This window comes from Portunus trituberculatus, chromosome 41 (genome assembly GCF_017591435.1).
Source record: "Portunus trituberculatus isolate SZX2019 chromosome 41, ASM1759143v1, whole genome shotgun sequence".
Lineage (NCBI taxonomy): Eukaryota > Metazoa > Arthropoda > Malacostraca > Decapoda > Portunidae > Portunus > Portunus trituberculatus.
Window position 1 is genome coordinate 6140223 of NC_059295.1, and position 14910 is coordinate 6155132.

At 38.6% G+C, this 14910-nt stretch overlaps 1 protein-coding gene across 4 annotated transcripts in view; it reads left to right on the forward strand.

Annotated features, from left to right (window-relative positions):
• The window catches only part of LOC123516785 (GATOR complex protein WDR24-like), a 334605-nt gene that overhangs the window by 112406 nt on the left and 207289 nt on the right, over window positions 1-14910 (forward strand). For 3 of the 4 annotated variants that reach the window (XR_006678279.1, XM_045276440.1, XM_045276443.1), the window contains 2 exons: window positions 1288-1394; window positions 9788-10004. Coding sequence is in view for 3 of the 4 variants with exons in the window: in XM_045276440.1 (XP_045132375.1) it covers window positions 1288-1394; window positions 9788-10004 (324 nt within the window). In the remaining variant the exon portion in view is untranslated. The remainder of the gene's footprint in view (window positions 1-1287; window positions 1395-9787; window positions 10005-14910) is intronic. The other variant, XM_045276441.1, reaches the window with a different exon arrangement.

Below are 14910 nucleotides of genomic sequence, written 5' to 3' on the forward strand. Positions count from 1 at the left end.
CTCCGGTAGCTGGAGCACAACATTTTCAAATCCAGTTGTGGTGAGCACCTCGACCGCCTCTTGACTACCCACGGTGACGTAAGGCCTATGCCTTCCCTCTTTAAGTAGTGGCTCAAATCTCCTGAAGGCCCGCCCCATCTTCACAGTCCATAGCAGCTTTTCATGAAATGTTAACTTACATTGGGAGGGAAATAGTAGTCTTACTCTGTTGGTGGGTGATGCAGCAGGCCTTACTTCCCCATTCTTGCTCGCGTGTGTCTGTAGGTTTGTCCTCCCGTGGTCTCGTTGATCAGCCGCCGGCCCAGGCTGTACAGCCGCAACGTAGCTCGCCTCACGTCCATTATTCTTCACTTTCTTGTTGCCTCTGTCTGCGACGTCTTCTTCGTCACTCGTTTTTCTATCTTGCACTGTGCACAACTTGTACCTCTTCCTCTTGCTTTCAACTAGTTGGAACTCTACATCCATGTCAGACTCCACATATTCAGTGTTGTGATGTAACACTTCACTGTTTGCGATATAGTCCTCCTCGGCCATCGATTTAGCCATTTTAGAAGAGTCAGCAGTTTGTATAGCGGTGAGCATAAGCTCATCCGCCACACATGATCACACAAAGACCTGCGGCGCGAATTGGAAAGCACACATGCGCGGAGAGACAAACTGCTCCAGGACCTCACCTGACCTGCGTGTGTACTTGTCCCAGGTCAGGTGCTAACCTAGAACACAGAGGGAGAGAAAGAAAAACAGAGGCAGAGGGTAAGGAGGTGGAGTGGTGTTAGAGAAAGAAGACAAACATGTAACTTATTGTGAGGTGGCAATAGTGTGGAAGTAGTTTACTCTGACTTTGATGATCCCTTGTTTTCTCCCACTCCTTTGTCAGCTGAGAAATGTTCTTGAGGTAGTCATTAAATGCTTGTTAAAGATGCCATTGGACCACATGGGAATCTGCTATTACATCAAATGGGAAGCATTATCTTTAATTCATCTATTCTTGGCAAATAATAATGAACTCTTTTATTTCAACATTTGAGTGTAGATTAAGATGAATTAGATTATGGAAATGATTTTTCACATTATCAAAAGAGAAGAAACCACTAAAAAGGGAAAGCAGATGTTTAAGGGTCTCACAGACAAATTGTTCTCAGTAATGGAGTTTGTGATAAAGGACAACTCCTCATCCCTGAAGTGTCAGTTATCATGAGGCACCACTCTATCTATGTACACTAATATAAAAGTGTAAAATTAGAGAAGTTGTTAGTAATTGTGGCCTAATCTTTTCTTCCTCCCTAGGTTAGCTTTCATCCATCTGAGGCTCACCTTCTCATATCTGGCTCACTTGATGGATTCATGAAGCTGTTTGATCTTCGGCGGAGGGAGGCCACCCAGACCTACACCAGGTGAAAGATGCATGTATGCCTGCACACACACTCACACACTTAACTGTGACTCAGTCCTGTAAAAGTAAAAAAATAGGTAAATAAACACACACACAACATCATAAAATGCTCAATAGAAAATGGAACAGTGCCAGTGGAGTGGAAAAGAGCTGAGGTGGTTCCCATATATAAGAGCGGAAGGAAGGAAGAACCTATAAATTACAGACCGGTATCACTAACTAGTGTAATATGCAAGATGTGTGAAAAAGTAATAAAGAAGCAATGGATCGAGTTTCTTGAAGACAACAAAATATTATCAAATAGCCAATTTGGTTTTAGAAAAGGTCGGTCATGTGTGACAAATTTATTGAGTTTCTACTCTAGAATAGTTGATAAAGTACAAGAGAGAGAGGGATGGGTTGACTGTATTTATTTAGATCTAAAAAAAGGCTTTTGATAAAGTGCCACATGAAAGATTACTATGGAAGTTAGAGGAGAAGGGTGGCTTAAAAGGAAGCACATTGAGATGGATGAAGAATTACTTAAGGGGAGAGAAATAAGGACGATAGTTAAAGATATGAAGTCCAAGTGGAGAACAGTAGACAGCGGAGTGCCACAGGGGTCAGTATTGGCACCAATACTTTTCTCGTATATATAAATGACATGCCAGAGGGAGTGAACAGCTACATAAATCTGTTTATGGACGATGCGAAACTGTGCAGAGTCATTAAACAAAAGAGGATTGTGAAATACTACAGGAAGACTTAAACAAGATCTGGAAATGGAGCAAAAAATGGGAGATGGAATTCAATGTGGACAAAAGCCATGTCATGGAAATGGGAAAAAGTGAAAGACGACCAGTGGGAATCTATAAGATGGGAGATGGAGTAGAACTAGAAAAAGTAAAAAAGGAAAAGGACTTGGGAGTGACAATGGAAGAAAATAATCAACCAGTAAGCCATATTGATAGAATTTTCAGAGAGACGATAATTTGCTAAGGAATATTGGAGTAGCATTTCACTATATGGACAAGGAAATGATGAAGAAATTGATAAGTACTAAAATAAGACCTAGATTGGAATATGCAGGAGTTGTGTGGACTCCCCATAAAAGAAACACATAAGAAAATTAGAGAGACTACAAAAATGGCTACAAGAATGGTTCCAGAATTTAAAGGGATGGCATATGAGGAGAGACTAAAGGCAATGGATCTACCAACCTTGGAGCAGAGAAGAGAGAGGGATCTGATACAAGTTTATAAATTGATTAACGGAATGGATGAAGTGGATAATGAGAAACTGATCCTGAGAGAAGAATATGACTTTAGAAGCACAAGATCGCATAGTAAGAAACTAAGGAAGGGACGATGTCTGAGAGATGTTAAAAATTTAGTTTCCGCAAAGATGTGTTGAGACTTGGAACAGTTTGAGTGAGGAAGTGGTATCAGCAAAGAGTGTACATAGTTTTAAAGAAAAATTAGATAAGTGTAGATATGGAGACGGGACCACACGAGCATAAAGCCCAGGCCCTGTAAAACTACAACTAGGTAAATACAACTAGGTAAATACACACACACACACACACACACACACACACACTGTTGGCCGAAGCGAGCAGACGCAAGACCAGAGCTCTGGTGTGATACGCTGCCAATTCTGGAGAGGAACCCAGCAAACCTGGTGATGTTACAGGGGGGCAGGGGACTAGTTGGTGGTCCTGTCTCCAAAGAGTTATTGAATTTGCTTAAATTTTGAGGTCGAAAGAAGTATGATGCCATGGACGGCGCAGTTGGTGTTGCCTGATATATAAACAAAGGGAACATAAGGGTTAAGAAAGAAAGTGTTACCATGAGAAGGATCATAATTCTGGATAAGGAACTTAAAGCCTTGAAGGAGATAGTGGGCGTCATGTTTGAAAGACAGGACCAGCTGATTACGGAGAATCTAGAACTGAGAGAGAGAGATGTGTAAACTTAGAAAGTACTGTTAAAATGAACCATGAGATGAAAAATACTCTAGAGGAAATAAAAAGGGAGAATAGCGCCCTAAAGGGCAAATGTACGACGAATTATGAAGCTGCATTACAAGGGCTGCAGGAAAAGCTGGACTCAAATTTGGAGATGGGCAAAGAGAATAATGAAAGGAAGCTGGATGAGAGGAAGAAGGTTTGGAAAAAAGAACAAGAAAAAGAAAAAGTCAATTTCGCTGAAATAGTTAAACAACAAGTAAAGGAGAAAACTAAGGACACAGTTATACAGGTGATCAAAGAAAAGGAAGAATTAGTGAGAGATAAGGTGGACAAAAAGAAGTGTATGGTTATATATGAACTAGAAGAAAAAAGAACCCAGTGAAATTTGTGAGGGAGAAGGAGGAGAAAGAAATGGTTAAGGAAATTATCTCTGTAGTGCAAGATAAAGAACAGTCTTGATAAAGAAATAAAAGAAATATATAGACTGGGTAAATATAGTGAGGGAACCAAAAGACCTCTAAAAATCAAAATGAGATCGCAAATAGGGATGGAAGAAATATTAGCTAGGATTGGAGAGCTGGCTGAAACGGCAGAATATAAGCATATCTGGATAAAGAGAGAGATGAACCAGGTAGAAAGGGAAAAAGAGAGAGAACTGAAGAGTGAAGCTAAGGAAAAAAAACAAAGGAAGGACAGAGAACAAAAAGAAGTTTTATTGGAGAGTGCTAGACATGAGACTGAGGAAATGGTATATTTGGGAAGGGGAAGGAAAGCATTAAGAGTCATGTATAGAAACATAGATGGATTTATATCAGGAAGTTTGGAAGTGAGAGATTATATATTGGAAAAAGGGCCAGATTTGGTATGTATGACAAAAACAAAGTTAAGTGAAGATGTCCAAGTGAGCATTGATCATGACTCAAGAGAATATATATGTGGAAGAGATGCAGTCCGGAGATGGACTGGCAGAGGTTTTAAGTATAACAATAAGGACCAATGGGAGGAAAAAAAAAAAGTATCATAGTTGCATATGTACCACCAAAGACTAATACATGGAGTCTTGATGTACATAAGGAAATGCAAAAAGAAGTACTAGATTGCCTGGATGATATGCTAAGGAAGGATAGAAGTGTTGGTCGTGGGAGATCTAAACTGCAAACACGTCAATTGGGAAGAAATGGATGCAAGCAGTCGTGCTGGATGTTGGGGTGATGATGTGCTACAACTGGCATTGGTAAACACATTGGATCAGTGGGTGAAAGATTATATTAGATATAGAGGGGAAGATGATCCATCAATGCTGGATTTGGTATTTACAAAAAAACCGGAGCCATGTACAGACATCAAATATCATACTCCAATAGGAAAAAGTGATCATGTGGTCCTAGAAATTGAATTAGAGGATCAGCAAATTTTGGAATATAATGAGGGACACAAACACAAGAGACAGAACCATGCCAAATCAAATTTTGGGGGATTTAAAAGTTATTTTGGTAGTATTGATTGGAAAGAAATTATGCATGGAAAGATAATTCAAAGAAAGTATAATATATTTCTAGACAAGTATAATGAGGGGGTAAAGAGATATGTTCCTGAATATAGAGTAAAAAAGAGCAAACACACCTGGTATAATGCTATATGTGCAAAAGCTAAAAAGTGCAAGGATGCAGCATGGAAAATATTAAGAAGGCAACGTAATGAAATAAAGAGGTACAAAATGAATACATTATGATAAGAAGGGAGGAGGAGAGAAACTTTTAATAGGATGTAGTGAAGAGATGTGAAAAGAACCCAAGCTTTTTTATGAGTATATAAATGGTAAAATGACAAACAGAGAGACCATTACTAAGTTGATTAAGGAGAATATGATGTATGAAACATAGGAAGAAATGAGTGAACTTATGATTGAGAGCTTTAAATCAGGGAGAGTTTATAAAGCCAATCAACCCAGTGCCACAGGAAGGATTAAGAGACATCCTGGTAAAAAAACGGAAATTTAGAGAATTTCTAGAAAAGGTGGATGTGAGGAAGGCAATGGGGCCAGATGGAGTGTCAGGATGGACACTAAGGAAATGTAGTGAGCAACTGGTAGAATCAATTTGGGATGTAATTAACAACTCTTTAACCCTTAACGTATGGTGATCGTTTCGGGACGATTGTAGTGTTGCGTGCGGAGAGGTGGGGATCGTTCTGGGAATGATGATTTTTCTGCGCTAAACGTTTGAATCTCTTCCCCTCACTATTGGTCCTGGGGCAAGTGGAGGTATCTGGCATCTTGTCTCACTCACCTCCTCGAGTCTTGAGACATGTGTTCCCTCACAATAGGTCATTTTTCCATTTCGAGGCGACATCTGGCAAGCCCCGTGACCCGGAGAGAGGAAATGTTACTCCGAGTGATGTTATGTCAGTGTTGGTAGTGACACTGAGGATAGTGATGAAAATGAAGACAGTGAATTTTTTTATTGAGACAGAAGAAAGTGAAGACTCCACTTGTGATTCTGATAGTGATCTGGGAGACAGAGACCAACCCTCACAGCTATGTTCATAAACCTCCTCATGTACTCGCCTCGAGCAATGCACTAGTGTGTGTCACCCATGGTTGCCTCTACAGGACTGTACTTCTTGGCCAAATCACGTGAATCCCATTGCTAATAAGAGTTCCCAGATTCCAATTATTATAGAAATCCACAATACTTGTAATATGTGGTTTCTTTTTCTTTTCCTGTTTTGCACATCCTTTCATATATCTGAGTTCGCATTTTCATGACATGAAAGTGCAAAAGTTCCTACTTTTACATCAAATTCAAATGCCTGAAAGGAGAGAGAGAGAGAGAGAGAGAGAGAGAGAGAGAGAGAGAGAGAGAGAGAGAGAGAGAGAGAGAGAGAGAGCATGCACACTGTGTTATCGTAGCTTTGGGGGGTATTTCTTAGCGGCGGGTTCTGCCATGGGTTCGGAAAGAATTTTTTGATATGCAATAACTTTTCTCTCAGAGGTCATAATATGTTGAAAGCTACATCGTTATACTCAGAATAACACAGAGAAATATGCTTTTATAAGGAAAAAAATCTTTTAGCATTTTTGACAGGTGTGATTTTTCCCTGCTGTAACAGATGGAAAGTAAATCAGCTCCCCACACTTTAAGGGTTAAGGGAAGGGAAGGTACCAAAGGAGTGGAAAAGAGCCAATATAGTTCCATTATACAAAGGAGGAAAAATGACTGAGTCCCTAAATTATAGACCAATGTCACTAACTAGTGTGGTAGGTAAGATCTGTGAAATTGTTATCAAAGAAAAATGGTTGGAATATCTGGAGAGAAATTAAATCATTAATAACTCCTAGTTTGGTTTTAGAAAAGGAAGATCATGTATAATAAACTTACTAAGCTGCTATACAAGAGTAATAGATGAAGTACAAGGAAGAGATGGATGGGTGGATGCAGTGTATTTAGACATTAAAAAGGGTTTTGACAGAGTACCACACAGAAGACTCCTGTGGAAAATAGAACACATGGGCAGAATTAAGGGAAATATCTTAAATTGGATGAAAGATTACTTTACAGATGGGGAAATGAGGACAATGATGAGAGATACACCATTAAGTTGGAGCACTGTAACCAGTGGCGTACCACAGGGTTCGGTGTTGGCACCAATAATGTTCCAGATATATGTCAGCAATATACAAGAGGGTTTGAGTAGCTACATAAATTTGTTTACAGATGATGCCAAGCTTTTGAGAGTTATAAAGAAACAAAATGATTGTATGGAATTACAAAAAATATATTGATAAGATCTAGAGATGGAGCCTGAAGTGGAAATTAGAATTTAATACTAAGAAATGCCATGTAATGGAAATGGGTAAAAGTAATAGAAGACCTACATGGGAATATGAAATGGGAGAAGAGATTACAATGAAAAGAAGAGAAGAGAAAGACCTGGGAGTGATTATACAAGACACTCTGACTCCAGAAAGACATATAAATGGATTATTTGCTTCAACATACAAGACACTAACGAACATCAGGGTAGCATTCAATTTCATGGATAAAAGTACGAGTATGATGAAAAAGATATTAACTACTATGATAAGACCTAGACTAGAATATGCAGCAGTGGTGTGGTTGCCATATAGGCAGGAAGATATCAAGAAACTAGAAAGGATACAAAGGGCTGCTGCAAAGATAGTCCCTGAAATAAAAGATCTTCCCTATGAAGAAAGACTGAAGGAGATGGAGCTACCAACTTTGAAGGATAGACAGGAAAGAGGAGACCTAATAATGATGTATAAGTTAGTAAACCGTATGGAGAAGATATCTAGAAGTTCAGTTTTCCACATAGGACAGGAGACATCTGGAATGGATTAAGTGAAGAGATTGTAACAGCAGAAAGTGTGTGCAAATTTAAGAAGTTAGATAAATGTAGATATGGAGACAGGTCACTATAAGCCCTACTCGAATCTGTAACATACAACTATGTAAATACAACTAGGTAAATATACACACACGATCGGTGTAGAGAAGATCAAGATGATGCAGTGTGTGAAGGATATTGGAAAATACAGTTTTCCACATAGAATGGTGGAAAAGTGGAATGCATTGAATAATGAAGTTGTTACAGCACATAATGTGCAGAACTTTAAAAGAAAACTTGGATAAATGGAGACATGGAGACAGGACACTATGAGCCCCACTTCAATCCTGTACAATACAACTAGGTAAATACAGCTAGGTATATACAAAAAAATTGAGTAGTTCAGAGAGATAGTGGAATAATAAATAAAACAAATAGGAAACATGAAGAAAGTATGAAAGGAAAAAGATAGTTATATAATGTGATTTAAAGAGCATCTTGGAAAATTATAAATACAGCCCACCAATTAATTATTGCAGTTTGCAACAAAGTGTATAAAAGTATTGTACATGAATATAGCTAGAATAAGAAAAAGTGCATATTTTTTACCATATAAATGCATCATAAATTCAACAAAAGAAATCTGTAAAGTACAGTTGAACCTTGGTTTCTGGATGTCTCTTTTTTTTTAAAAACTCTGGCTGAAGAACAAGGTTGTTGTACCATAATTCATTTTGTGAAAAATCTATGGGCAAACTTATTGTCTGGTTTCTGGCAGAAATATGGCTCAACTTGACACATATCCTGTGCTCCTTGCAGCATATATCCTTTGAGAAAAGCTTTCATGCTCCTCTCAGCTGAAATAAACAAAGAATTGTCATTGCTATAGTAACAGTGTCTAACTGACAGCAAGACTGCATGCGCTGATCTTCTGATGACGTTTATTATAATTATCACTATCTGTACCAGAATAGGTGAGGCACCTCTGTGTTATAATCAGCTGTGATGACATCATTAGCCAATATGGCAACCCAAACAAATATCTCATAGAATCTTGTGACTCTTGAGACATGCCATTCCAGCAAAGTATCTTGAAAATTATTTTTTCTAGTGTTCCACATTTGTTCTTGTTTTCTGTTTTCCTTCATGTGTGTTAAACAATAGCACTATTTCCAAGATGTTTTACTGCTATGATATGTCTTGGGTGTCATGAAATTCCACAAGTTGTTTGTTTGGGCTACCATATTGACTAATGATGTCATCATGGCTGATCAAAACATTGAGGCACCACACCTATTCTAGGACAGCTAGTGATGCATGATAAATGTCTTTAGAAAGATCAGTGTATGCCATCTTGCTGTCAGTTAGATGCCTTTACTATAACAATGATGATTTTTTGCTTTATTCCAGCTGAGAGTTGCATAAAAGTGTTTGATGGAGCATACATGCTGCATGTAGCATGGGGTGCACACCAAATTCCTCACTCAAATGCAGCTCTGGTATCCAGGAATGGATTAATCTATTTGACATTTTTTCCTATGGGGAAAATGGTTTCAGTTTTGTGACATTTGGTTAACAAATGGTCTTCAGGGATGAATTAAGTTAGGAAACTGAGCCTCCACTGTACTCTTACTGTACAATAGTATAAGGCTACTATTTATATGACACCAAATTTTCAAGGGAGAAAGTTAATTTCTAAGCAGACCTTGCTGTCTGAGATCACCCACTTTAATGGTGTACTTTTTTACATAATCAGATATTCAGCAGAGGCTTGTGGATTTCTGGAGGCAATATTGGCCTTCCAATGAGATTAAGAAAGTCCTTCTCAAGGCCAAAAATTCATTTTAAGTAGCTGAAAAAAAAAATATATATATTAGTCATGAAAAGTGTAATATGTACATTACTTTTTACATCAAAGCAATCAACACCAGCATATGAAATGGCCATCCATATAGAAGTGGGATGTTTATTTGTTTATTATTAATTTATTTGTTTGTTTATTTATTTACTTCATTGTTTATGCTCTCCATTATTTTTAATTTATCTCATTAAATTATACTTCTCAAATTCTGACTTTTCTTTCCTTTTCCAATTTACAGTAATGCAGAAAGTGTGAGGGACTTGCAGTTCAACCCACATCACAGCATTCACTTTTGTGCTGTCTCTGAGAGTGGCAATGTGCAGCTGTGGGACATGCGTCGTCCAGACCGTGTGGAGAAACAGTTCACTGCTCATGGTGGACCCATTTTTGCCCTGGACTGGCATCCAGAAGTCAAAACCTGGATTGCTACAGCTGGACGGGACAAAACTATTAAGGTAGGAATGAGAAAAAGTTTGACTGAATCATGCTGTTTGGAATCCTATACTCTGAGATTCACTTTCCTATTTTTGATTTGACTAGGAAGTGTTCTTTAAAAGTCATGACCTAGTATCTCTATTCAATTGCACCTATATATGGAAATTGATTCACACACAAACACACACACACAAGTTTAACTAAAAGTGATAAAGACAAGAGACTAAAAATGATGTATACGAACATAGATGGGGTTTTATCAAGTAAACTAGAATTAAGAGATTACATAAAGAAAGAAAATCCGGATATTGTATGCCTGGCTGAAACAAAACTAAATGAGGCAATCAAATTAGACTTGGATAATAGGTATAATATATGGAGGAGAGACAGACGGGGTAAAGGAAGAGGAGGAGTCATGATAATGTTAAGGAAGGAGATAGTGGTAAACCAAGTGGAATGTGGGGAAGGAAAAGCAGAAGTACTGTATGTTAAGATGCATATTAATAAAAAAGAGTTAACAATCATTGTAACATATGTGCCACCAAAAGCAAATTCATGGACCAATCAAGAATATAAAGACATGATAGAAGACACAATAAGGAGTCTAACGAGAATCATTAAAGAAAGGAGAAAAGTTATATTAGCAGAAGACTTCAACTGTAAAGAAGTGGACTGGGAAAATTATGAAAGTGGTATGGGGGAAGAAGCCTGGGGAGAATGATTCCTGAACCTAATTATAGATAATATGATGGACCAAAGAGTAAAGGAAAGCACAAGATTCAGAGGAAATGACAAGCCGGCAAGATTGGGCCTAGTTTTTACAAGGGATATACAAATGAACGATGATATAAGATATAAGTGCCCATTGGGAAAGAGTGACCATGTAATATTAGAAATGGATATAGAAGAGGGAAAGGAAGATAGAGACGAATCATACAAAGGAGACCGATTAAATTACAGAAAGGCTGATATTGAGAATCTCAAGAACTACTTCAAATACGTCAACTGGGAGGAGATGGAAAACTCAGAGATAGTGCAAGAAAAGTATAACTTATTTTTGGAACTATACAAAACAGGAGTCAGGGAATATGTCCTGAAATATAGAGCTAAAGAAGAAGGAAAGAAAGATTGGTTTAACGCAAGGTGTGCTAAGGCAAATGAGAAAAGAGATGGAGCATGGAAAAAGTGGAGGAGAAATAGAACTCCAGTAAATAAAGAAAACTTCAAGGCAGCAAGAAATGAATATGTTAAGGTGAGGAAGGATGAGGAAAGGAACTATGGAAAGGGCATTGTCGAAAAATGTAAGGAGCAATCAAAATTGTTCTACAGATTCATAAATGGAAAAATTAGGCAAAAAGAAACAATAGAAAGGTTAAAAGGAGAGAACGGGATGGTGGAAGACCCAAAAAAGTATGGCAGAACTGTTAAATAGTAAATTTCAGGTCTTTTCTAAGGAATCCAAATTTGAAAGGCCACAGGGTAATAGAGACACTGTCTATATGAAAGAGATTAAAGTAACCAAGCTTGAAATAAAAGAGGTGATGAAGGAATTAGATGAAGAGAAGGCAGTGGGACTGAATGAAGTCTCAGGCAGAATACTAAAAGAATGTAGGGAAGAACTAGCAAGTCATATATACAACATCATAAAATGCTTAATAGAAAATGGAACAGTACCAGTAGAATGGAAAAGAGCTGAGGTGGTTCCCATATATAAGAGTGGAAGAAAGGAAGAACCTTTAAATTACAGACCGGTATCACTAACTAGTGTAATATGCAAATATGTGAAAGAGTAATAAAGAAACAATGGATCGAGTTCCTTCAAGACAACAAATTATTATCAAATAGCCAATTTGGTTTTAGGAAAGGTCGGTCGTGTGTAGCAGATTTACTGAGTTTCTACTCTAGAATAGTTGATAGAGTACAAGAGAGAGAGGGATGGGTTGAATGTATTTACAGGCAACCCTTGCTTAACGAAGGGATTACGTTCCTGAAAAACCTTTCGTTAAACGAATTTTCGTTAAGCGACTCAATTATAACAAGTTTAACCCCTGACTTGAGCTTCCATTGAGAGTAAACAAAGCGAGAGTGCATCATAGTACAGTAAAAGGTTTAATGAAAGTAGAAATTTTGAAGTTAAACATTTAAGCAGTTTAATTTAACCCCTTCAATACGGTGACGCCTACGTAGACGTCATATTTCTTTTCTGAGCTTTCTTCAGTTCAGTTGTCCTGTATAGTGTGTTGGATACCAACTACACACGCCGTATGCTGTCCTTGAAATCCTAGTGCTCCTCCCACCATCCTTGTCTCCACCAATCACTAAAGATAAAGCTACATGCATCCCACCTTGTGTCTAAAATTACCCAATGGCATAAACTGTTCCCATCTCTCTCTCTCTCTCTCTCTCTCTCTCTCTCTCTCTCTCTCTCTCTCTCTCTCTCTCTCTCTCTCTCTCTCTCTCTCTCTCTCTCTCTCTCTCTCTCTCTCTCTCTCTCTCTCTCTCTCTCTCTCTCTCTCTCTCTCTCTCTCTCTCTCTCTCTCTCTCTCTCTCTCTCTCTCTCTCTCTCTCTCTCTCTCTCCATTCCCTCCTCCCATCTACCTTTCCTCCTCCCCATCTCCTTCCTCCTCCTCCTCCTCTTGAAAGATAAGTTACATGCATCCCGCCTTGTAACATTCATGAAAACACACACACACACACACACACACACACACACACACACACACACACACACACACACACACACACACACACACACACACACACACACACATACACACACACACACACACACCTTTGATAAGGTACCACACCGGAGACTGATCTGGAAACTTGAAATGGTAGGAGGAGTGCATGGCAGTTTACTAAAATGGATGGAAGACTTTTTGGTAGGAAGAGAAATGAGAACAATAATTAAGGACAGACCATCAGAATGGGGCTTGGTGGAGAGTGGAGTTCCACTGGGATCAGTGTTGGCACCAGTAATGTTCGCGGTCTACATAAATGACATGGTGGATGGGGTGTCCAGTTATGTGAGCCTATTTGCAGACGATGCAAAATTGTTAAGAAAAGTGAGATGTGACAAAGATTGCTAACTACTCCAGGAAGACTTGGACAGAATATGGAAATGGAGCTGTACATGGCAAATGGAGTTCAACACGACAAAATGCAAGAAAATAGAGTTTGGCAAGAGTGAAAGAAGAATCAGGAGTATGTACAAGATAGGAAATGAAGACATAAAACCAGTCATGAAGAAAAAGACCTTGGGGTGACAATTACCAATGACCTATTGCCAGAGAGACATATAAACAAAATAATTGGAGAAGTATTGAACTTATTGAGGAACATAAGAGTGGCGTTCAGATATTTAGATGAAGAAATGATGAAGAAAATAATTACTGCAATGATAAGACCGAGGCTTGAATATGCAACAATACAGTGGGCTCGAACTTAAAGAAACACATAAGGAAACTAGAGAAAGTACAGAGGGCTGCAACAAAAATGGTGCCTGACTTAAGAGATTTGACTTATGAAGACAGACTGAAAAGAATGCAACTTCCGACCCTGGAAAACAGAAAGAAAGGGAGACCTGATAGCAATATACAGAGTGATGATTGGCATGGAAAAATGGATAGGGAAGATCTGTGTATGTGGAATGAAAGAATGTCGAGAGGGCATGGGAAAAACTAAAATGGCCACTTATAGGAGAGATGTGAAAAAATATAGCTTCCCTCATAGAAGGGTGGAAGCATGGAATAGTTTAGACGTGGAAGTGGTCAACGCATGGAATATTCATGATTTTAAGAAAAAGCTGGACATTAGTAGATATGGAGACGGGACAGCACGAGCATAGCTCTTTTCCCGTATGTTACAATTAGGTAAATACAATTAGGTAAATACACACACACACACACACACACGGGACACCGTCGATGGCGGATGTGGTCGCTGAGCTCCAGAGCAATCATCTCTAATTCTACAGTTGCCATTACCTAAGAGTAACCAAGGTGGGAAAGGAGCTTGTAATGTTTGTCCCGTCTCCATATAGTCATGTTAACTGTTGATTAGCAAAATAATGTCCAGGGAAGGTGAATATAAACTGTAGCCTGCGTTTGAGCCATCAGCTGAAGTTTGTTTCCATCTGCGCAACATGGCGGCCGTGAACTCGAAAGATGAATCAGACTTCACAGGATTTCAAGGAATAATGGAGAAGAGCATTCATGTGAAGAAAATTCTGGAGTTGGAAGGTAAAATTTAAAAACTGTTTGAAAGGTATGGGAGCCTGGAAACGAGTTATGACAATGTAATGAAAGAGTGCGCTGAAATGAAGAAAGAAAATGCAGTACTGAAAGAGGAAGTTAAGATAATTAAAGTGAATTGCGACAAATGTGGAGAATCTTTAGCAAAAGTGATGGAGAAGCAGGCTGAATGGAAAAAAAGTCAGGAAGTGGAAAGAAAGGAGGTAAATTACAAAGTTGCAAGTCTGGAAAAGGAAATCAAAGAGTCTGGGGAGAAAACTTTGGGCCTTGCTGAAATTATAGATCAACAGATCATAGAAGAGAAGATTGCTGAGAAAGTGGTGAAGGTTATTAAGTCAAATGAGACATTGGTGAGGGAAACTGTAGACAAAAAGAGATGTGTGGTGATATTTGGTGTGGAGGAGGATAAGACACCGAGTAAAATGGAGAGAGAGAAAAACATAAAAAAGGTGATAAATAATATCATTAATGTGGTGCAGGAGGAGGGAAAAGACCTAGTACAAGAAATAGAGGACTTCCATAGAATTGGAAAGTTCACAAGAGAAGGTATGAGGCCAATAAGAATCAAACTTAAGTCACAAAAGGATGTAGATGAATTGGTGGAGAAGTCATGGAGGCTAGCCCAGCAGGAAACAACAAGGAAGATTTGGTTGAGAAGAGATCTCGGTGA